Source organism: Eleutherodactylus coqui, chromosome 10 (assembly GCF_035609145.1).
Source record: "Eleutherodactylus coqui strain aEleCoq1 chromosome 10, aEleCoq1.hap1, whole genome shotgun sequence".
NCBI lineage: Eukaryota > Metazoa > Chordata > Amphibia > Anura > Eleutherodactylidae > Eleutherodactylus > Eleutherodactylus coqui.
In genome coordinates, this window is record NC_089846.1 from 142,844,786 (window position 1) to 142,869,172 (window position 24,387).

The window sequence follows — 24,387 nt, forward strand, 5'->3', positions numbered from 1 at the left end:
TGCCAGACTCTTACCCCTATTTTGGCTTAATAGTGGGACCTGGGAGCCTCAGATGCAGCCATGTATGCTGCCCTTGCCGTTCCCTATCCGTTTCTGTGGTGTTTCCGTGACTTTCTGATGTTTTCAGGTGTTTCACAAATCATCCCATATGCGGAGCATCGGTCCTATACAAAAATGCTTGAGTCCCCTATTGACTTCAATGGGGTTCGTTACTCGAGCTCTCGAGCATTACAAAAAGTTTGGCTCAAGTAACGAGCACCTGAGCAATTTGGTGCTCGCCCATCTCTAATGATAATCAATATACTATATATATGAGGTGAGCTAAATACATAGACAGTAGCACACTGCATTTGCTTGCTTCGTGTTTTATTTAGTTCATGTGATGGATAGAACATTCCATAGAAGAAAGAAGTATGTCCACAGATCAGCACATTTTAGAGTTTATATATAGATATCATTTAAATGTGATTTTGCTCCTTTTTCTATCGATTGATTCCATGTAAACTGTAAAATAATGTTGGACAATCTCATGATTACAATCTTACAAGCTATGCTTTAAGAATATCTAACTTATTAATCATCCTCATTCTTTATAATTCAGTGTTCATCCAGGTAGAAATCCTTTTTTCCTAGGACAGTCTTGATGACTCTGTGAACCTCTGCATGCATTTTTTAAGTTCTCTAATGCATCTAAAATAGAAAATAAGAAACTTTGCAAATGGTTTTCATTAAAAATTTCCGTCCATTTTATATCTACAGCTCTTATCCAGACCCCTTTATTTCCACCGTAACACCCTGCAAACAAACCCTGCTTAAGCTTTTCCTACTTTCATACTCCCTTCATTCTGTACCTTATTGAGACAGAACTGTGGCAAGACATATAACTACAGGATCAGACCACACAGGGTTTATTTGTTGTCTGTTACCATGGAAACACATTTATGGTACGTAAATTCTAATATAAAGAATTAGTTGCTTTTATAGTTGGCCCAGAATTGACTAGTATCTCGCCTTTCATTGGGCCCATGATGGTTTCATAGTTGTCTGGTTTTGACCAGATCGTGTCATCATTCATTGTCCTAGTGGGAAATATGGAAGACCTACATTGTCATGAACACTCTATGGACATGTGGACTTATATGATTATATTTCAGATTTATCTTCTTGGGCAGATGTAAAATAGAGGTCGTAGTTGACCAAGTAGCCCTCATTGTACATGTACAGCTTACGGTCGTTGGGATTGTAAGACAGACTCTGCACGTTCTCCTTTGGTTTTTCCAGGGAAACTCTCGGCCACCCTTCCTTATTAGTCTTGGTATCATACATGTAAAATATCTCTTCTCTTTTTGTACTGAGGGCCCTAGTGACATACAAGACACCACATGCCATGAATGCGTTGCTGGCTGCAGGCTTGTATTGGGTAGTGTTCCAGGTCTGCTTTACGGCAAGAGTTACGGGATCTATTTTACTGATGACAATGTTGCCAGCATTTTCTTCAGTAGAATAAATTGCCCAAAGGCCTTCTTCATCACTGGCCATGTCAATGTCTTGGTAAATTGAAGACGAATAGCTGAAGCGGTTGTTGTAAACAGCATTAGGGAGATTAACACTTAGTTCCATTGTATTGAGCTGTGGATTGTATTTGCATAAGTTTCCAGTGTTGTAGCAATTATAGTACATCGTTTTATTAAACATGATCATTCCACCTCCTTGTCCGTAGTTTGGACTACTGATGCCTCGGTCAATGTTGTGTTGATACATGAGAAGATCATTGTAGCTAGGGTAGACACGTAAGTAATTCATAGTCCTTGCATCTGTAGTCATAGGAGCCACCCACTGTATGTTCTGGTCAGCTCCAGCCAATGAATCTGATCCCCATCCTCCAGATTTGTAGCCGAATCCGTTATAGTTCAATTGTACTATAAATGGTTTGCTGATGTTCGTAATGAATCCATGTTGGCAGGTACCTGCACAATAAAACAATCAAATGTGTCAAATCAATCAATCCATCAAAGCATAAAGTTGGCCCCACATAACTAGTCAACAATACCAAAGAAAAAAGGAACTAAAAGTCTTCTCTCCAATAAGCACTCTTGCAGGAGTCTCTTAAACATTTTCGACCCCAAGACAGCATTAACATTGGGCCCTACCATATAACCAGCAGTGACATTTTGTTTCATCAAATCAATCAATGTGTTCCAGCATTCTGCTCAGAGAATAATGGAGACTGCAATGGCCGAGCAGAGTCTATCCTGACAGAAGCTATAAGAGGCTATCAGGAGCCAAAGAGACTTGCGTGTCAGTATAGTAACATAGTTCGTAAGGCTGAATGAAGACAATGTCCATCTAGTCCAGCCTGTCTATCCTCCTGTGTTGTTGATCCAGAGGAAGGCAAAAAACCCCAAGAGCGGAAGCCAATTAGCCCTTTTGGGGAAAAAATTCCTGCCCGACTCCCTAATGGCAATCAGACTGTTCCCTGGACCAACCCCTAATAGTTCCTACCTGCCTGTATACCAGGATTAACAAATAACCTTAGATATATAGCCTATAATATCCTTCCTCTCCAGAAAGACATCAAGTCCCCTTTTAAACTCCTCTAAGGATTTTGCCGTCACCACATCCTCAGGCAGAGAGTTCCACAGTCTCACTGCTCTAACAGTAAAGAACCCTTTTATATGTTGGTGATGAAACTTGCATTCTTCTAAGCATAGCGGATGTCCTCTTGTTACCGTTGCAGTCCTGGGTATCAACTTTTTTCCAGAGTAAATAATCCCAGTTTTGGTGCCTCTCTGGGTATTCCAGTCCCTTTATTCCATGTATTAGCTTAGTCGCTCTTTCTCCGCTGCCTGTCCCGTGATTGTTGTGAAAGGTGACATCAGCGATTGTTAGGTGACCGCTGCGGCAAATGAGAGACTGTAGCGTCACGGTCCGTTCTCCTGGCATCAGTATCCACATCCTGGGTGCAATGATGGCAGGAGGTCAGAACCAAGACGCTGCAGAGTCTGATTGGCTGCAGTGGTCAGGTGACTTCTATTGCATCATCTTCCACCAGGCGGACAGCAGAGCAGGATTACTGGATCCCGGCAGCGGAGGACAGCTGGATACAGCTCTGCTATTTGAAACCAATTGGAGCTATTACTAAAACATTGCATAGTAATCTGACAACCCCTTTAATGTGGAAGTGACGTGTCTTTTCTATCAGCTCCCAGTTGTGCAGTTTATGCATTAAGTGCTTTTAATACTAATGTAATGTGTACAATAAAAGTATGATTTGTAATGAGACATATTGTTTGTCTATTGCACGGCATTGGGCTATTTGCACACCATTCTTCTTATCTTATTTTTGGGGAGGGTTGCTGTACGTGATTGGGGTCTGCCCTGGTGAATGACTCCATATAAACATGACATACCAACAAGCACCTACTGCTTTACGTACCGCTGTCCGCTGGAGGGTCCGGCTTTGGGTTTGTCTGGTTCTTTTCACAATCTTCAAATCGTTTCTTCAGAGCTGCAATTTCTCTTCTGATGACCAAAACATTGTTCTTGTCGTAGACCTCCAGCTGGCTCACCGTTATAGAGAGGTTGTGGATCTATTGCGGAATAAAGAGAACACGGTGACATAGTCTATAGCAATGGGAAAGGGAAGGGAGAGGGAAATGTAGGTAGAGCCCACAGTATAGTAATAAGTGACAGGTATCGTCTCACCTCCACATACAGAGCTTCAACCAGAACGTTGGTGCCATTCATTGAAGTTTTCATCTGCAGTATCAGAGCCTCAATTTGTCTAATCTCCAACTTCACCAGCTCGAAGTCCAACTTGGTGTATGAGATGCCGCCCATCTCCATCACCTCCACACGTTTGGTCAGGTTCACCAGCCGCTCCATGTAAATGATCAGTGTACTCTCATAATGCTGGATCTATGACATCAGGACAGGTCTGTTTAGTGTCAGCCAAATACAAACTAAAGGACAAATAACTATATACCAATGCTGCATGTATAGCAGAGCGCTGATAATAGGCTTGTCTTACACTGTATAATAACTGTGTACATACTCCCATCAGACACAGGGAGGTACAACACGTGTAGTACAGGTAGGAAGCAGTACAGTATATGTGACATAGATATAGAACCGTGCAGTACATATAGCACACGGAGGGAGCAGTTCAGTACATGTACTACAGGCAGGGAGCAGGACAGTACATACATGTACAGATAGAGAGCCATAGAGCACACATGACACAGGGGGGAAGTACTACAGGGAGGGAGCAGTACAGTATAGGTCATGAGCGCCCCATCTATGACGAGAGTTGAGCACTTCTATCTATAAAGTAAGCTCAGACTTGGTACTGTTTTTATGTAGTAAGCTTGGTACTGTATCTATTCAGAAAGCTCAGTTCTGGTACCATATCTATGTAGTAAACTTGCTTCTGACTCTGTAGCTACACATTAAGCTTGTCTCTGGTAGTTTATCTATACAGTGAACTTGGTTCTGGTATCGTATATATAGTCAACTTGCTTATGGCACAGTATCCACACAGTAAGCTTGGTTCTGGTAGTGTAACTATACAGTGGACTAGGTTCTGGTATCGTATATGCAGTAAGCTTGGTTCTGGTAATATATCTACCACTATGCAGTAATACTGTTGCCCTCATCCACTCTCGGCTCAATTATTGTAACTCGCTGCTAATCGGCCTCCCCTCTCCAATCCATCCTGAATGTGGCAGCCAGGCTCATCTTCCTGTCCAGACGCTACACTGATACGTCTGCCCTGTGCCGGTCACTTGACTGGCTGTCCATCAAATGCAGTAATTCAATTCAAACCCACTACCATTATCCACAAAGCCCTCCACAGCATCGCCCCACCATACATTGCATCCGTCATCTGAATCCACCATCTAGCCTGCGTTCACGAAATCAGATTAAGCTCCCCTTTAACCCGATCCTCTCATTTCCGCCTCTAAGACTTCTCCAGAGCAGCACCAGTCCTCTGGAACGTGCTACCCAAAACTATCCGCACAATCTCTGACACACAAAACTTCAGGCATGCTCTAAAAATGCACCTCTTCAGGGAGACATACCATATCTCCTAAACCAAACCCCTCTGTACTCCACTTGATAACATGCTCCCTGACCTACTGACTGCAGCTCCTGCTAGCCAAAATCAACTGCCCCCTGCAGTCACACCGATTCCGCCACTATGCGGCCTGACCATTGTCTGTGTGTATAACATCCCTCACTCTCCACCCCCCATACCCTGCACATCTCCAGCCCCTTTACCTTCTGTATCACCCCATTATTTGTAGTATGTAAGCTGGTTGGAGCAGGACTGGCACCCCTATTGTTTCCAACTGATTAACTGTGGTGTTGTTTCCCCCTGCTTTATATATATTTAGCATTCAGAATCTTTGATGGCCACAGATGCCTTCACCTGGATTCAAACTGTATAAACAGCCATTGTAGACACAAGCCGAGTTACATGCAATGGAAGGATAGCTGTATCACGTTGCTTGATGCTTTTTTCTAGCCTTCAGTAAGCTTGGTCCATTTCTTTTATAATATGTTGGCGCTATATAAATAAGGATTAATATTATTACAAAAGAAATGGACCAAGCTTACTTAAGGCTAAAAGAAATCACCGTGCTCCAGCTATTGTCCAGCATTGCACATAACTCTGCTTGTGTCTATAATGGTTGTTTATACAGGTTGCATCAAGGTGAAGTCATCTGTAGCCATCAAAGATTCTGAATGTAGGGTACAGAAGACGGTCCACATTTAAGAGGCATTTCATTAAATGTGACATCTAACACGTGGATGAGGAATGATAGAAAAGCTTATCAGTGCCTCCTGCTGGCACCTTGCACCCGGGTCACATGCCCCGACAGCCTCGCCTAACTATAGTCCTGCTAATAGTTTAGAGAAAGTCCTAAAAGTATTTGTAGATTATTTTACATTTATTCTGATGTAGACGGACAAATAAAAGCCTGGCTGCCGATTGGTTCGAGCACACAGTAAAGTCCCTCTGATGTACAAGTAGGCCACATTGTCTAATGTCCGGGGGTCAGTATTATGTGTTATTTCAGTATTATTTCTTTACCTTACTGATTTGCTTTTTAACAGAGAAGGTCAAGTTATAGTTGGATATCTGCAACATCTCAAAACGATCTGCAGGAAAGGCGGAGTCTGGGAGGACAACAGAGCAGTGACAGACCCCCAGCTCGTCCAGCGACCCCGTGGAGTTGTGAACCTGTGGAGACAGAGCCATATTTATGTAAGAAACATCTACTTTAGTCAATATGACACTTAACATATTATAATGAATGTAACATGCAGGTGATAAAGACTAAAACTCTATGAATGAGCAAGCAAAAAAGATGTAGACTTAGGTACATGACTGTAGGTGGATGCGGGGGTTGTGTTACATCCAGGACCTGGGGCCCAAGGTGGCCTAATGGCCATGAAGACACCAGTACTATAATTGACATGTGGCGAGCCCTGGGATTTTGCATTGGGGCCAAATCAGAGACACAACCCTCGAAGAGCTGCTTTAAGGGCATCTTACCCAACCTACAAGAACCCTACTCTATACTGATCAGGAGCAAAAATATGGAGCAGGGCTGTCTACAGATGGGTGTCTGTTTTAGTTAATAGGGTTTCCATGCAAATACTATTGGTGACCTATCCTCAAGACCCCGGCCGATCAGCTGATCAGGCACCTACTGTCAGCACTGCAATACAGAGGGATTGGGGAGGAAGCATATGGCTGCCACTTCTGTGTAGCGGCAGGTGCGTGTAATTGCAGGTGTAGCTGTCATTGATTTTAATGAAAATTGCGCCTGCAATTACAAGCGCTGCCCATTTCCGGGGATGGGTTAAAGCCTCCTGCTTCCGCTGTGACCACTGTGTATTGCAGCAGACAATCCACTGATAGGCCAAGGTCCTTAGAGGCAGCCGATCAACTATTGAGGTCACCAATAGTATTTACGTGGAACCAGGGTCTGCCTTAGGGGTGTGCAATCTGTGCCTCACTAATACAGATGTGTGTATGCCTGTGTGAGGGAGCCCTAAATGTTAAGCCATAATTGCCAATGCCATATAGGTATATGCACATTTATGCTTGCATTTGCGCTGCATATTTTCACAATGGGTGCTGCGTATTTGCACATGCATGTGCGTGTTTTACTGTACATTTTCTCTGCACAAATTGTGCACATTTGCGCAAACAAAATGCGTGTGGGAAGCACACCTTCTGCGAAAGAACCCATTGAAATCAATGTGCTCTATTCACTGCGTATTGCAGCACAAATGTTTCGTATGTCAGACTCCGAGCAAATACGTTCATGGGAATTCGGCCTAAGAGTTTTTAGATTGAGAGATTATATTACAGATAACGTTTTTTATACTTGTAAATTAGAAAGTAAGAATATTTGTTTTAGCAGGACGGCCGCCTGTACGAAAAAATGAGGGAGAGAGCTCAGATACATGAAGCACAGAAAGCAATAGCATCCAGTGGAACTTACCAGACTGGCGGCATGATTATGGCCAACGCCAAGGAGCAAAATGAAGAAGGTGATCATGGTGTCCTCCTTGTCATCTGTACCATCAGCTGGTGCTAACCCTCTATATATATAGTGAATGTGTATCCTGCACCCCTCCCACTTGGTATCACCTCATCTTGTGTTTCATCCAATAAACAATCCTGTGATTTGATTGGCCTGTAAGCTGTGATGAAGAAACATTCCATGATATACGGATATCTGCACAATCATGATCACATACTGCTGCAATAAAAAGTAAGTGAACAATTGGATATGGAGTGAACTAATAACAGTTGTAGTCTTCATGTCTTATATTGAGTACATTGAGTGCAGGAGAAAAAGTTGGGGAACTTCTGTGTCAATGACTTCTCTAGGAGCTAATTGCAAAAAGGTGTTACAATTAAGTGATGAGATTGGAAGTGTGAGTTTCACGGGTGCTTTGCCCATTAAATGAAGCCTCACAAAGACTGTTTTTTGACAAATGTGTTCTTCTTAATACAGCTTGATTAGTGTGAGCTGTGCCTCCATGCAAACATCTGTTAGAAAGCCCCAGAAGATGTGTTATAGAGACACGTGAATGGAAGGAGGCTAAAAGAGCATTGCTTAAAGACCTGGGTGTACATCAATCCATGGTTAGACCAATTATCTACACATGGAGGAAATGTAGGACCTTTCTTGCTTTCCCCAAAAGTGGGCACCCTGTTAAAGAGACCCTCTTGTCCTGGAGAAGCAAACATGGCCGAACTGCTTTTCTGACCACCTGAAGCACACTGTGCATTAGTATGTATCAGTGGTGTAAGACCCTACATGCGGATGTGACTGGCCAGTACTGCTCACATAGGAAGTACTGGTCAATCAAAGCCGCTGTAGTGTTTTAGACTACTGATGCATATTAATGCACAGTGTGCTTCGAGTAGTCACAGAAGATGATGCGGCCATCCCTGTTTTTGGATGGGAGGGTCGCTTTGAAGTAGCCCTATGGTTTAGGGATAGAATTCAATCCTGGGCCTGGATGGGGAAGGGCGTATATTACCTACAGTTGTTCTTTGCAGTCCCTTTAATCTGCCAGTTTAAGACCCTGTTTTCAGTTGTCCAAGATGGCCGATCCAATTTTTTGACTACCTAATGCCCACAGAGCATTGATAGCATTAGACTACTAATGCACTATACTTGCTCTATTGACCAGAGCTACTTATGTAATCAGCACCGGCCAATCAGAGAGCAGCACACAGTTAGATAGTTAAAAAATTGCTGCAGTTATCTTGGACAGCCAAAAATCGGGCCCTGAACTGGTTAATTGCAGGAGCAGCAGAGAAGCACAACTGTCCCTTCTGTCCTGAAACCCAAGGAATGTTTTACGATCACTCCAAGAGCACAAGAGCAATCCTGAAGGAGGTGAGAAAAACCCCAAGATAACAACAACAACCTACAGAAGACTCTACAAACTGCAAAAACCTCTATTCATGTGTGAACTATGAGAAAAGCACTGAAGATGAATGGCGTCATGGAAAAACAGCGCGCTGCATTGTGAATGATCACTGTGTGCAATCCAAGCGGTTGTCTGCGTGTTATTAGATTAGTTCGATTGGGTTTGTCTATAATTACATAATAATACAATCCGACCAAATTGTATTACTAATCAGTGCAGAAGTCCAGGTACTGCTACACGAAGTCCAGGTACTGCTACACGAAGTCCAGGTACTGCTACACGAAGTCCAGGTACTGCTACACGGATCACCAACGTTTCCTTGCAACGGTACATATTTGAGTTATTATGGCCTGTGTCATTACAGGATTGTAGGAAGATGTAGGCAAATATTAGGCTTAAAGGGGTTCTGCAGATTGCAGAGGTTGGTGGCCTATCCCAGGCGGCGAACCCCACTGAGCTGATATTGGTGGCTTATCCTGAGGATAGGCCATGAGTTTCCACAACATGGATAACCCCGTTGGACCAAGAAGGTCTGGGCAAAAAGAGCTTTTAACAACCATTCCAGTTCATCCTAAATGGGTTTAAGGTTCAGGACTCTGTAGGGAAACTTCACTTCTCTCACACCAAAGTTATCGCGCCTTTTTCTTTTTGGACCTTGATTGTTCGCAGGGACGCTGTCAGACGGTCGCTGTCCGGGGAGCCCAAACATGACCCTTGTTACTAATTGTCTGTGGAGATTACATGTCTGTGAGCTTCATTTTCTGCATGTTTTTTCCAACATGGGCCTGAAACTAATTAGGAGGGGTGCCCATATATTTTAGTCCATGCAGTGCACATATTTATGGAGGTCCTATCTATGTTAATACATATGCAGCTAAGCAAACTACCGCTAGGCTCGTTTCACATTCTTTTTTTGGAAAATTGCTGCGTATTGTGAGTTTTTGCTGCAGGAATATTTTTGTTTTTTTAATTCCAAAACATCCTGCATCCAGATACTTACTGCAGGTTAATATTACAACTTCAAACACTCTATGAATATGTGTTTTTAGTGCCAGCTTTTGCAGACTTTTCTTGTATTTTCTTGGGTCCAGTCTAGCATTTTTCCCATAGGCTTCTCCATAGTAAAAAGAAAAAAATGCCAGAAACAGTCTGTGACGGAAGCCTTAGGCCTCATTCACACAAGCACTTTTATGTGGCTAATTTAGCCGCAATAAAAAATTGCGACCATCCGAAACATTTGTTTCCGGTGCATTCACTCAGATGGCCAATTTTTAGCTGCATAAAAGCATTGCGTTGGCAAATACTGGACATCACTGATTTTATACGTGGCCGGAAAAGTTAGGTCTTGCCCTATCTTTTGGCTAAGATACCCTGGCAGCTCCCATAGATTCCTATGGGAGCTGCAAAAAATGGAGGGGGAGGGAGTTAAGCAGCGTCTAACAATGCGAAAACATTACAACTGGCTCTAATTAAACATTAGAAGCCATTCCGAAGATTTATGCCGATCAAGGGATTTCCAAACTGCGGCGTATATTTTCCCTTTTATGCCGCAGCTGTCCTGTGGAAATGGGTGAAAAAAAACACAAATTTTGCCGCGACTTGATCTTGGCTTTTTCCTGTTCTCCTGTTTTTCGGCCGTAAAGTGGCCAGCATGGAGGTGCAACGCTTGTGTGAATGAGACCTTATCTTGTGAAACCACTTTATTATTATCAGAGTGATTTGTTTCTTAATTCCATCTATACTTTTATTCTCCTCCTCAGTATGCTTCGCTCCATCGGCCTAAAGGACACTGCTCTCTCCTGGTTCTCCTCCTACATATCTGACCGCTCTTTCAGTGTCTCCTTTGCTGGCTCTACCTCCCCTCCTCTTCCTCTTGCTGTTGGAGTCTCCCAGGGCTCGGTCCTCAGCCCCTTCCTCTTCCCCTTGCTGTTGGGGTCCCCCAGGGCTCGGTCCTCGGCCCCCTCCTCTTCCCCTTGCTGTTGGGGTCCCCCAGGGCTCGGTCCTCGGCCCCCTTCTTTTCTCCCCCTACACAGCCCCTATTGGACAAACCATCAGGAGATTTGGCCTCCAATACCCCCTCTATGCTGACGACACCCAGCTATACACCTCTTCCCGTGACATCTCTGCACCTTTCCTCCAAAACATCACCAACTGTCTGTCCGCTGTCTCTAACACCATGTCCTCTCTCTACCTAAAACTAAACCTCTCTAAAACTGACTTACTGGTATTTCCACCCTCCACTAACCGACCTCATCCTGACATCTCCATCTCATTGTGTGGCACCATAACTCCTAGACAACATGCCCGCTGCCTTGGGGTCATATCCGACTCTGATCTCTCCTTCACCCCCTACATCCAATCTCTCACCCGAACATGTCAGCCGCACCTCAAGAACATTGCAAGAATCCGCTCTTTTCTCACCATAGACACGCTAAAAACACTTACTGTTGCCCTCATCCACTCTCGGCTCGATTATTCCAACTCGCTGCTGATCGGCCCCCCCTGCACCAGACTCTACCCTCTCCAGTCCATCCTGAATGGTGAAGAGTTTCAATCGCCCAATGAATAACGAGGTTGTAAAATGTCCATAAAATAATTCAGCTTGAGATAAAGTGAGATTTAACACATCTGACGTGATACAGATAACTGCGGGAAATGTTATAAATCCTAAAACCTATGAAAGTTATATGGTCAGTGAGGAACAAGAAGGAGATAAGGAGAACTTTAATAGCCTCGTAATGGGATGTCCTCCTAGCATGGCCTTCACACCTCCGTGCCTCAGCGTCATCACTGCAGATGATCTTACCATCACTATGCCCCGCAGGGTGCAGCTTACTTTACTCCTCGGTACACGTTTACATTAACAGTTTTTGTCGTAACTTTCCCATTCATTTCCGTGATCTTTGTTTTCAGTAGAATTCTTCTGTATATGAACTTTAGCAGTTAATTTCCTTTTTTTAAATTCCGCTATTTTTTCCCCTTATTTTCTGTATTTTCAAATTGAAGCATGGCTCTTGATGAAGAAGGGGATCTAGAGGGTGCAGTCAAAAAGCCAGATCCAGCGCTGCATCCCAGTACTGGTGTCCTCTATGGAAATAACAGTAGTGCACTAGAATAGGAAGGCATGGATGCGCTGCACAGTAGTATGTGGCATGGATGCGCTGCACAGTAGTATGCGGCATGGATGCGCTGCACAGTAGTATGCGGCATGGATGCGCTGCACAGTAGTATGCGGCATGGATGCGCTGCACAGTAGTATGTGGCATGGATGCGCTGCACAGTAGTATGCGGCATGGATGCGCTGCACAGTAGTATGCGGCATGGATGCGCTGCACAGTAGTATGCGGCATGGATGCGCTGCACAATAGTATGTGGCATGGATGCGCTGCACAGTAGTATGAGACATGGATGCGCTGCACAGTAGTATGCGGCATGGATGCGCTGCACAATAGTATGCGGCATGGATGCGCTGCACAATAGTATGTGGCATGGATGCGCTGCACAGTAGTGTGCGGCATGGATGCGCTGCACAGTAGTATGTGGCATGGATGCGCTGCACAGTAGTATGTGGCATGGATGCGCTGCACAGTAGTATGCGGCATGGATGCGCTGCACAGTAGTATGCGGCATGGATGCGCTGCACAGTAGTATGCGGCATGGATGCGCTGCACAATAGTATGCGGCATGGATGCGCTGCACAATAGTATGCGGCATGGATGCGCTGCACAATAGTATGTGGCATGGATGCGCTGCACAATAGTATGCGGCATGGATGCGCTGCACAGTAGTATGCGGCATGGATGCGCTGCACAATAGTATGCGGCATGGATGCGCTGCACAATAGTATGCGGCATGGATGCGCTGCACAATAGTATGCGGCATGGATGCGCTGCACAATAGTATGCGGCATGGATGCGCTGCACAATAGTATGCGGCATGGATGCGCTGCACAATAGTATGCGGCATGGATGCGCTGCACAATAGTATGCGGCATGGATGCGCTGCACAGTAGTATGCGGCATGGATGCGCTGCACAGTAGTATGCGGCATGGATGCGCTGCACAGTAGTATGCGGCATGGATGCGCTGCACAGTAGTATGCGGCATGGATGCGCTGCACAATAGTATGCGGCATGGATGCGCTGCACAATAGTATGCGGCATGGATGCGCTGCACAATAGTATGCGGCATGGATGCGCTGCACAGTAGTATGCGGCATGGATGCGCTGCACAATAGTATGCGGCATGGATGCGCTGCACAATAGTATGCGGCATGGATGCGCTGCACAATAGTATGCGGCATGGATGCGCTGCACAGTAGTATGCGGCATGGATGCGCTGCACAATAGTATGCGGCATGGATGCGCTGCACAATAGTATGCGGCATGGATGCGCTGCACAATAGTATGCGGCATGGATGCGCTGCACAATAGTATGCGGCATGGATGCGCTGCACAGTAGTATGCGGCATGGATGCGCTGCACAGTAGTATGCGGCATGGATGCGCTGCACAGTAGTATGCGGCATGGATGCGCTGCACAATAGTATGCGGCATGGATGCGCTGCACAATAGTATGCGGCATGGATGCGCTGCACAATAGTATGCGGCATGGATGCGCTGCACAATAGTATGCGGCATGGATGCGCTGCACAATAGTATGCGGCATGGATGCGCTGCACAATAGTATGCGGCATGGATGCGCTGCACAATAGTATGCGGCATGGATGCGCTGCACAATAGTATGCGGCATGGGGCCCGGGATGTCAGTTTTGCATTATAAGAGATGGAGACTAGAACCCAATGGCAGAGGTTGAAGAGAAGCATCTGAGAAGCAGAAATCTGCTGTCCACTTCTCACTTGCAAGTTAAATCACGGTATGATGCTGCGGCATTACATCATACTGCAGGATCGATCAAACCATCGCACGTTCGCGTCCCCTATGGAGATTAAAACAATTGTAAAGATAATTAAAAAACCAAACCTTGCATCGCACGTCATGGATGTGTTTTTCAGCCCCATTGAAAACAAAAATCGCTCAAATGTGGGGGGGAAAAATCAGGCCTCTATAAGACCCCATTCAAAAGAATAGGGTTTATATTAATACGAGATTGGTGTATCTCGCAACGCTAAATCTCGTGCAATTTTCTCCTCTGCGTGAAAACGGGCGAAAAGAAAATGAAGGCGGTCGGGGGAAACTGCTCCCTGTGTAACACGACTGGAGTGAGCATCGGTGGGACCAGCTGCGGGCATTGATCGCCCGGCAGCTCGTCTGGTGTAAATAGGGCATAACTGGGGCACTGCGGTGAGAAGGAAGCAGCACTCCCTGTTAAGTGACCTTACTGGCCCAATGACCCATGCCTTATGGGCCTAAAGGTCAGGGAACGGGAAGCCCTGTATCATACTCGTCCCATCCCCCAATCCTGCACACTGAATACTATAATTGTTCTTTATTAAGCATAGTTTTTAAAAACAGGCGACATCTCTGATACTTATTCTTTGGTCCACAGCGTTGCAAGACTTTCCCCCTGCTGAGGAAGGGGAGGTCTTTCTTCGAGGGCCCCTGGGGCATCGCTATGCAGGTTGCAGTAGTGCAGTCTATAACTGGAGCTATCCTTGAAGACATTTCCTCTCTCCTGCGGTCGGGAGAGGCCCATTTCCGGTGTTGGGGTTCAGGTCACTCTACCTTATGGACGGTGCCACCTCTTCTCTGCAGAAACCCTCAGGATTGGTTGCTTCCATGAAGTCGGGTGCAGATGGGGCCCGTCACGCATTCTTCCGCTGGTCCATTAGCTGGGCTACTATGTAGCATTGTCCGGTGTCCCAGTTACCATGTTGTACAGTTTGTACCTTCTTTTATTTTGTTAAGTTGTAACAGTCTGCTTTGTGTGTTTGCAGTAAATCGTGAATCAATCCAGTATAACCGATACAACAGAGGAGCGCAGTCTGCTCTAGTAAACGGTTCCTTAACATACGCTCCACAAGCCTTCTTCACATTCGCATACTCATATGTCAGCCAGGTAACGCATGTCATGTGATTACTGGCATAATTTGAGGGGTTTCACATCATATCATTCCTCCACAAAAGGGTTTTTAAGGGAGTCAGTCAGCTGGAACAAGCTGTCCTAAAAGCAGGCACCGTTGTAGAGCTGCAGGAGCAGAGCCGCTGGACAAACATGGAGAACGATCCAGGTTGTGTATTCATTTGTATCTCTGCCCATCCTGGCCATCTTTTCGGCTCGTGATGTGAATCTACTACAACTCATCGTGTCAGCTCGCCGTGGTCTACAACATGCTATGCGCAGACTACCTTCCAACACAGCCATGCATTAGGACAAGCATTGCATGCACATCATATCATTCCTGCCTGCCATGACACTGCTCCAACCATGTCAAAATATGCTCTATAGCGCTTGGACAGCGAATGGCATCATCACAAGCACGGGGAACCTGAAGGGGCTGGAAAGGGACGATCCCTGGTGCTTCAGAACGCCCTTCTCCAAAGTTTATTTCCATGCTGTCTACATTTTCGCTATCAAGCACTGAAGACGGGGAATAGGACAATGTATCACGACGTCGCAAGTAGCTGTGCAAGACACAACCGGCCAGCACTACCTTGTCTATGGTGTCTGGAAGCAAAATTATTGAGGTGTGACGTATGCGGGATCAGTTCTCCACGACACGTCTCGCTATTGACAGCTGATAAATATTTATCTGGGTCCAATTGTCTTCGGGGGAACGGTTTTAGTAGATGTGCCTGAAGTGGAAAGGCCTCATCTACAATGAACACAAAATTCTAACTTTCTTTGGTCTTTGCATTGCTTGGTAATCTCAGCCCGTCGCTGGCAACATCTCCATGAGATCCCAGAGTGCAGAAAGTCTAAATAGTAATTAATAGGCCTTCACAGATTAGACTTGTTAGAAGATCACTATTGATGCTCTTTATTAGAAGCAGCTGACTTTCCGCCTATATGGACCTACATCTCTACAGATATGCTTTACATTGACCCACATGGATACACATGGATACACATGGATACACATGGATACCAGCCACCTGATGAATCTTCTAAAGATTGTTACAGGGAAAACACATTTTTACTTGCTACGTTTCATGTTAATTCTCTTTACTGCATATGAAAGAAATAGAAGCGGTGCGGCCATTTTGGATACAGACCCTCTGTGCCCGATCACCAGAAGTTATTTACTCTAAAATCCATCAATTTTGTGTTACATAATAATAATTTACATATTGCAAACGGTTTTACCTTCAGACGAGGGGAACTGCTATGGGGGCTAAATCTGCCCCTAACTATGCAAATCTCCACATGGGGGCTTTCAAATCGACGATACAAGACCCCCGCATAGTGTTTTATCGTGGTTTATCGATGACACCCTAATCATCTAGGATGGGAGTGAAAAAGATCTCTCTTCATTTGCCCAAACCCGAAATAATAACACTTGGGGAATTTCCTGGCGCTTCCAGCTGAGAGTATAATCTGTTTAGATTTAGAAATATTCCTTAAAATGGTTCAGTCCTAAAACTTTCTTTAAGAAAGTAGATTGGAATAGTTATTTGGATTTTGGAAGCTTTCACACAAGAGAATGGAAGACAAACACTCCTTACGGAGAATTCAGAAGGATAAGGAGAAACTCTTCCACATTAGAAGACTACAAATAACAAGAAATAGTTCGAACGCTTTGAATCAAAACCCTGATTAAATCAGCGCACCATGAGAATGTGCCCACAAGAATCGAAAAAGAGAGTTTTTGACCCAGCATAGCTCTCAGCAAAACTCCATAAAAAGAATTTTAAATGAACATTAAAGGGGTTGCCCCGCGCCGAAACGTTTTTTTTTTTTTTTTTCAATAGCCCCCCCGTTCGGCGCGAGACAAACCCGATGCATGTGTTGAAAAAAAAAACCGGATAGTACTTACCCGAATCCCCGCGCTCCGGTGACTTCTTACTTACCTTGCGAAGATGGCCGCCGGGATCTTCACCCTCGGTGGACCGCAGGTCTTCTGTGCGGTTCATTGCCGATTCCAGCCTCCTGATTGGCTGGAATCGGCACACGTGACGGGGCGGAGCTACGAGGACCAGCTCTCCGGCACGAGCGGCCCCATTCAACACGGAGAAGACCGGACTGCGCAAGCGCGTCTAATCGGGCAATTAGACGCTGAAAATTAGACGGCACCATGGAGACGAGGACGCCAGCAATGGAACAGGTAAGTGAATAACTTCTGTATGGCTCATAATTAATGCACGATGTATATTACAAAGTACATTAATATGGCCATACAGAAGTGCTGAACCCCACTTTGTTTCGCGGGACAACCCCTTTAAGGTATCCCCGGGGGGGAGGAGGATTTTCTTGCAGAAGAGATAGCTGACAAGCCTAACATCGTGTTTCATAAAGGCCGTAATCTCAAAAATATTATGGCACCATCATACCCAAAATCTCAAACCTCTATAAAACCAACCACCTCTCTTTTGGGCACTCCACGGGGGGTGTAGAAGTACGGGATCAATAAATGCAAATGCTCTAACAATATCCAATATGGTAAAAATTAAATGAGCCTTGGAAAAAGAAAAAGAAAATTCAGATTAAACAGCTTTTGAACTGTGGTTCATCATGCTTCATCTATTTAAAAGAATGCCCCTGTGGCCTAACATATAATGGGTGCACCCCAATTCCCTATACATTCGGGCCAACCAACACCAGCCTTAGGAGAGGCTACCTATTACACAGCGTCTCCAAACATTTCTTCCATTTCTATAATAAGGACGCTTCCTTGATGCACATAACACCAAGAGACAAAAATCCCCGCAGGTCACTCCTCGGGGTTAAAGACCAAAGAAACGTATTGGATTGTTTTTAAATACCTTGAAGCCTGGAGGACTTGATGACATTTAGGAGCTCTGAGAGCCGGAATGACTCTCTTTTATATCCGCATTTGTTTTCCCTTAGATTTACGCTTTTTATTATAAATGTTCTGTATAGTTTTTGATCAGTTTATTCCTTATTGATCCTTGCACTGGGCATCCTGCTAAATACTGCTTTACAAATTGATATAGAAGGGTTCTACCGGGGCAAGGATAGCCCAAATTTACTAAACTTCGTCACTGACTGGACTATCAAAACAATTAAACATTACCTTTTGTTATTAGCATTAAAGCCCCTACACTGCGGACAGACAGCCAACAATGATCCTGGATTTGAATTCCCACTAGATGCAAGTGGAAGTCAGAATCAGGACTTGGTGGAATCCCAGCTAGTCATATATCCAGCTCCCCTTATAATTACAGGAGTATTCATTAACAGGTCACATTTATATTCCACTATCACAGTCATTGCTAAGTAGCTGAATTGTTCTACCTCTCCTTAGCGGTGACTATCTTATTCTCATTTCGTTTCTTAGGCCTCACTCACACGGGGCGCTCTCAGCAGCGTGTTCAGCCCTGTTCTAAATGCTGTACGAGGCTCCCATTCATTTCTATGGGGCCGCTCACACAGGGCTGAAAGCGCTGCATATTCTATCTATGGGCATTTTCAGCCGAGTCTCCCATTGAAATGAATGGGCAGCGTTTTGCAAACGCCCCGTGTGAGGCAGGCCTTATGGTACTGGTGTATCTTGACACCAACTGAAGCTAGGGGTTTGACAGGGATGGCATGGAAGAGCGCCCCTTCACACCCCTAGCTCCCAATTGGCAGCAAACTGTTGTCTGAGTAGCTGCTGGGTTTCCATGAAGAATTGCTGGAAGTGCTGTCCCTGCGGCCATGTTCCCCCTGGTGCCCTGCTACACTCCTCGGCCCCCTCACTCACTGGATCACAAGCGCTGTCCATGGTGCCATGTCTCCCATGTGGTACAAGAAGTCTAGGGACGCCTTCACAGTGTTGTCCAGCGGAGTAAGATGCAGTGTTGATGCGCCCCCGCTGCAGGACATGCAATTGCCAACAGGGGGGTTTCCTGTGGTCTCTGCTGCGCTGTCAAGGGAGGCCAGCGGCTGCTCAGCGCAGTGCTGCCGAGCCACCCCGCCATTGCTACAACATGCGGAGGCACCCCGCCACCGGTACTACACAGCAGCTGCAGCAGCCCATGGAGCGCCACAAGCAGCCGAAGCACTAGCGAAAGCAGCAGCGCAGCCCACCGAGCCGCACACATAGGCAAAGCAGCAGCCGACGGAGCGGCTGCTTGGCGAGTTAGACAGTTGTGGGGAAGGACCAGCACACTCCCAGCCAGTTAGGAGCTACTGATGTGCCAGGACTGTCCCCCTCTCAGAGCCCTGTCACACCCCAAGGGACACCAGCATTGTTTTCTTGTGTGATTCTCAGAGCCAAATGGAGTATCAGAAGATCAGAATCAAAAGATAAAGAAAAGTAAAATGAAAAGCAAATGAACCCAACGGGCCTGATGGTGGGCGACCAGTCTGGATACTGATAAACCGAATAGCATGGAGAGAGATTATTACATAGCCATGAGCGGCATGCTATGAAGGAGGGAATATTGCTTAGTGGAGGATGAGGACATTGACTCGTATAACCGTTATCCTTCAGACAGGGAGAAACATCATTTTTCTCTCTTTCTCTGTGCTGTTATTAACCCCGATTATCATTCCCCTCATGCTCCATGCATGTGTAAATCTATCCAACACTTGCTGGACTTTTTATTAAATACTAGTAGGAAGCTCGTCCCACGATGGCTGCAGCCTACATCTATAATATCTACGCTCAGGAAAGTTGTTCACTGGAATTGGGAATAATAGTCATAGTGCAAAGGCATCAGCTACTTCAAATACACCAAATACCCAGGACAGAGCAATGTGGAGGCTCCTGCATCGTCTCAGGCTCTCACTTACAGCTCGGCGCTACTTGCTATTATAAGGTATGGCTGACCAGTTTCTCAGTATATGACCTGGTAAGGCTCCAGCACCCCGACAAAATCAGTTATTTGGCCAGCCATGTGTTTCACCTGTCAGATTCCACAGGGCCTCGCTGCCGAGACCGAAGTCTGGTACTGCAGTGAGTATCTGTTTTATATAGTTTTGGTAACAGGAAATTTAGTATTACAGGGCAGCCATAGTCATAAATAGTCTTAAGTCATCCAGAATGGGACTCCCTTTCTTGACATCTGCCCTAATATCTGCCTCATAGCTGTCCCAGATCCAAGGGCACAGTCCCAGATTTTAGGTACTATCCCAGGATTGTGTTCCATGTCCTGGTATCTCCATTGGCCCGCCATCAGCGCAGTACAGCTGCACAACCAACCCTGCAGCGCCTCCACCTTCTCCCGCTATCCAATCACTGAGCCCAGATATCACTAGGCAAGGCTTATCACAAGAACGTATACCGGGAGTTGTCCCTCCAGCCATTCTTTGAGAGTTGGGAGATACATCTAAGAGGAAATATTGAAAGGTGTTACCATAATGAGACGACTACTCCAATGACCTTATTATTAGCTCTATATAGCCTCCAATCACGAAAATAGCGGGATTTCAATCTCATGAGTAAGTTCTTCTAGTCTAAGCAAGTTCCCCATGCAGGATATGGCAGGAGTTGGAAAAGTCGGAAGTCTGTAAGGTACAGATTAGAGAGAAGGTGGCATGATTTTGGCAAGTTCTACAGAAGTCTAGAGACATCTATGAGTTCTTTGTTACGGGTGAGAGCTTCTGCCCCTTCATTTTAGCAATCAGTGGGGATTACAGCACCCAGACGTCAACTGAACAAAACGTTTGACATGTTGCTATTGCAGCGTGCTAGAGTTGGCAGCTGTAGCCCGAGTGGTCTGTTTAGACTCAGGCCTGATCACAGAGGTGGCTACTCTGCCTACAACGAAGGCCCACGCAGTAGATGGATCACATAAAGATGGTTGTTATTCATAGTAGCAAAAGTTCTATGTGACGCCAGTGCCTCAGCATATGATGTAGCGGTGAAATAAAGAGTCCAAACTGAAAAGCTTTGGTGAAACCAGAGGCACACAGTTTACTCAGTGCTTGCAGAAGTAACACACAGTTCACACGTTGCAATGTCTCCAACAATGACAACTTCAGCAGATTTCCAGACCACAAGAGTTACACGTATTGGCTCTTGAATTGCCTCTTTTTCTTGGGGGAAGATGAGCCGGCCAGTCTCAGCTATCTGGGGGCTGCTCTGGGTACTTATTTGTGGAGAAGTATATAATTCGCTGTGTGCCGCCTGCGAGGGACTCGTGCGTGGCATGCAGCGAGTACACAATGACATTCCATACATGCTGCATCCAACGATCGCCATACGACTGCTCACACCAACTCTGGGGAGTTTGTCCCCCTACTATAAATGTACATCACTGGCTATCTGGTTTACACTTGAAAAAGGCCCCGTGTCACGCGCCCAAACACATCGTATGTGTCCTTTATGTACTTGTTCTACAAACGCCTTTATATATGAAGCTAAAGCAGGTCCACAAGTATCAGCTAATCTGAGCGCAGAGGACTGCTCATTTCTTACAATGGCTGGTACAGGACATCAGCTCCCATCTTATATCCTCTGGACCATATTCATCATCCGTTTGACATATTGGATACATAACATTAGGGGCCAAATTCAATAACCAGGAGTAAACTATTGTACTTTAATGGTATGTCTCCTGCCATATTTGATCTGACCATAGGTCCCTCTAGTAACTGGATATACATTTTACATCTTCATCATATATCGACAGCCTCTCCAGCAATGGTGGGAGGTGTGCAGTAATCAGAGCGACAGGCAGACGGCTCAGATTTATACATTTCATTATATTAAACATTTGCATGTAGCTATTTGAACCACATACAGTGGGGAAAAAAGTATTTAGTCAGATCCCAATTGTACAAGTTCTCCTGTAATTGACATCATGGGTAGACCTCAACTATGAGAGACAACATGAGAAAACATCCAGAAAATCACATTGTCTGATATTTAACAAATTTATTTGCAAATTATGGTGGAAAATAAGTATTTGGTCGCCTACAAACAAGCAAGATTTCTGGGCCTCACAGACCTGTAACTTCTTCTTTAAGAGGCTCCTCTGTCCTCCACTCGTTACCTGTAGTAATGGCACCTGTTTGACCTTGTTATCAGTATATAGGACACCTGTCCACAACCTCCAGCAGTCACACTCCAAACTCCACTATGGTAAAGACTAGAGATGAGCGAGCACCAAAATGCTCGGGTGCTCGTTACTCGAGACGAAATTTTCGCGATGCTCGAGGGTTCGTTTCGAGTAACGAACCCCATTGAAGTCAATGGGCGACCCGAGCATTTTTGTATATCGCCGATGCTCGCTAAGGTTTTCGTTTGTGAAAATCGGGGCAATTCAAGAAAGTGATGGGAATGACACAGAAACGGATAGGGCAGGCGAGGGGCTACATGTTGGGCTGCATCTCAAGTTCCCAGGTCCCACTATTAAGCCACAATAGCGGCAAAAGTGCCCCCCCCCCAACAACTTTTACTTCTGAAAAGCCCTCATTAGCAATGCATACCTTAGCTAAGCACCACACTACCTCCAACAAAGCACAATCACTGCCTGCATGACACTCCACTGCCACTTCTCCTGCGTTACATGCTGCCCAACCCCCTCTTCCCACACGACCCAGTGTCCACAGCGCACACCAAACTGTCCCTGCCCAGCCTTCAGCTGCCCTCATGCCACGCCACCCTCATGTCTATTTATAAGTGCGTCTGCCAGAGGAACCGCAGGCACACACTGCAGAGGGTTGGCACGGCTAGGCAGCGACCCTCTTTAAAAGGGGCGGGGCGATAGTCCACAATGCTGTACAAAAGCAATGAGAAATCCAATCCTGTGCCACCTCCATCTGGAGCTGCACACGTGGGCATAGCAATGGGGAACCTATGTGCCACACACTATTCATTCTGTCAAGGTGTCTGCACGCCCCAGTCAGACCGCGGTTTTTTATAAATAGTCACAGCCAGGTACAACTCCGCAATGGGAATTCCGTGTGCACCCACAGCATGGGTGGGTGCCAGGAAGCCACCGGCGGTACATAAATATATCCCATTGGATTGCCCAGCACAGCTGAGGTAATGTCGTGCTTAATGCAGGTGGGCTTCGGCCCACACTGCATGCCCCAGTCAGACTGGGGTTCTTTAGAAGTGGACACATGCAGTTACAACTCCCTGTGGACCCACAGCATGGGTGGCTCCCTGGAACCCACCGGCGGTACATAAATATATCCCATTGCATTGCCCAACACAGCTGTTGTAACGTCAGCTTTAATGCAGGTGGGCTAAAAATTACTAGGATTACACTGTAGGCGAGGGCCCCCAAAAATTGGTGTACCAACAGTACTAATGTACCTCTGAATCATTGCCCATGCCCAACCAAGAGGGCAGGTGAAACCCATTAATCGCTTTGGTTAATGTGGCTTAATTGGTAACTAGGCCTGGAGGCAGCCCAGTTAAAATAAAAATTGGTTCAGGTGAAAGTTTCAACGCTTTAATGAACATTGAAACGTATAAAAATTGTTTAGAAAAATTATATGACTGAGCCTTGTGGGCCTAAGAAAAATTGCCCGTTCGGCGTGATTATGTGAGGTTTCAGGAGGAGGAGCAGGAGGAGGAGGAGGAATATTATACACAGATTGATGAAGCAAAAATGTCCCCGTTTTTGATGGTGATAGAGAACGATGCTTCCATCCGCGGGTGCAGCCTACGTATTGCTTACGTATCGCTGCTGTCCGCTGGTGGAGAAGAGAAGTCTGGGGAAATCCAGGCTTTGTTCATCTTGATGAGTGTAAGCCTGTCGGCACTGTCGGTTGACAGGCGGGTACGCTTATCTGTGATGATTCCCCCAGCCACACTAAACACCCTCTCTGACAAGACGCTAGCCGCAGGACAAGCAAGCACCTCCAGGGCATATAGCGCGAGTTCAGGCCACGTGTCCAGCTTCGACACCCAGTAGTTGTAGGGGGCAGAGGCGTCATCGAGGACGGTCGTGCGATCGGCTACGTACTCCCTCACCATCCTTTTACAGTGCTCCCGCCGACTCAGCCGTGACTGGGGAGCGGTGACACAGTCTTGGTGGGGAGCCATAAAGCTGGCAAAGGCCTTGGAGAGTGTTCCCCTGCCTGTGCTGTACATGCTGACTGATCTCCGCGCCTCCCCTGCTACCTGGCCCTCAGAACTGCGCCTTCGGCCACTAGCGCTGTCGGATGGGAAGTTTACCAACAGTTTGTCCACCAGCGCCCTGTGGTATAGCATCATTCTCGAACCCCTTTCCTCTTCGGGAATGAGAGTGGAAAGGCTCTCCTTATACCGTGGGTCGAGCAGTGTGTACACCCAGTAATCCGTAGTGGCCAGAATGCGTGTAACGCAAGGGTCACGAGAAAGGCATCCTAACATGAAGTCAGCCATGTGTGCCAGGGTACCTGTACGCAACACATGGCT

The 24,387-nt window shown here is 46.0% G+C and overlaps 1 protein-coding gene across 3 annotated transcripts in view; it reads right to left on the reverse strand.

Moving 5' to 3' along the window:
* Positions 1 to 456: 456 nt before the first annotated feature.
* Positions 457 to 24,387, reverse strand: part of LOC136581024 (olfactomedin-4-like) — a 104,712-nt gene continuing 80,781 nt past the window's right edge. The window contains exons 1-5 of one of the 3 annotated variants that reach the window (XM_066582009.1): positions 7,521 to 7,640; positions 6,098 to 6,247; positions 3,706 to 3,918; positions 3,437 to 3,590; positions 457 to 1,967 (exon numbers count right to left, since the gene is read on the reverse strand). In XM_066582009.1, coding sequence (XP_066438106.1) covers positions 1,144 to 1,967; positions 3,437 to 3,590; positions 3,706 to 3,918; positions 6,098 to 6,247; positions 7,521 to 7,577 — 1,398 coding nt within the window. In that variant the 5' untranslated portion in view covers positions 7,578 to 7,640 and the 3' untranslated portion in view covers positions 457 to 1,143. Of the gene's footprint in view, positions 1,968 to 3,436; positions 3,591 to 3,705; positions 3,919 to 6,097; positions 6,311 to 7,520; positions 7,641 to 24,387 lie in introns of those variants that run through there. The other 2 variants (XM_066582010.1, XM_066582008.1) reach the window with 2 other exon arrangements.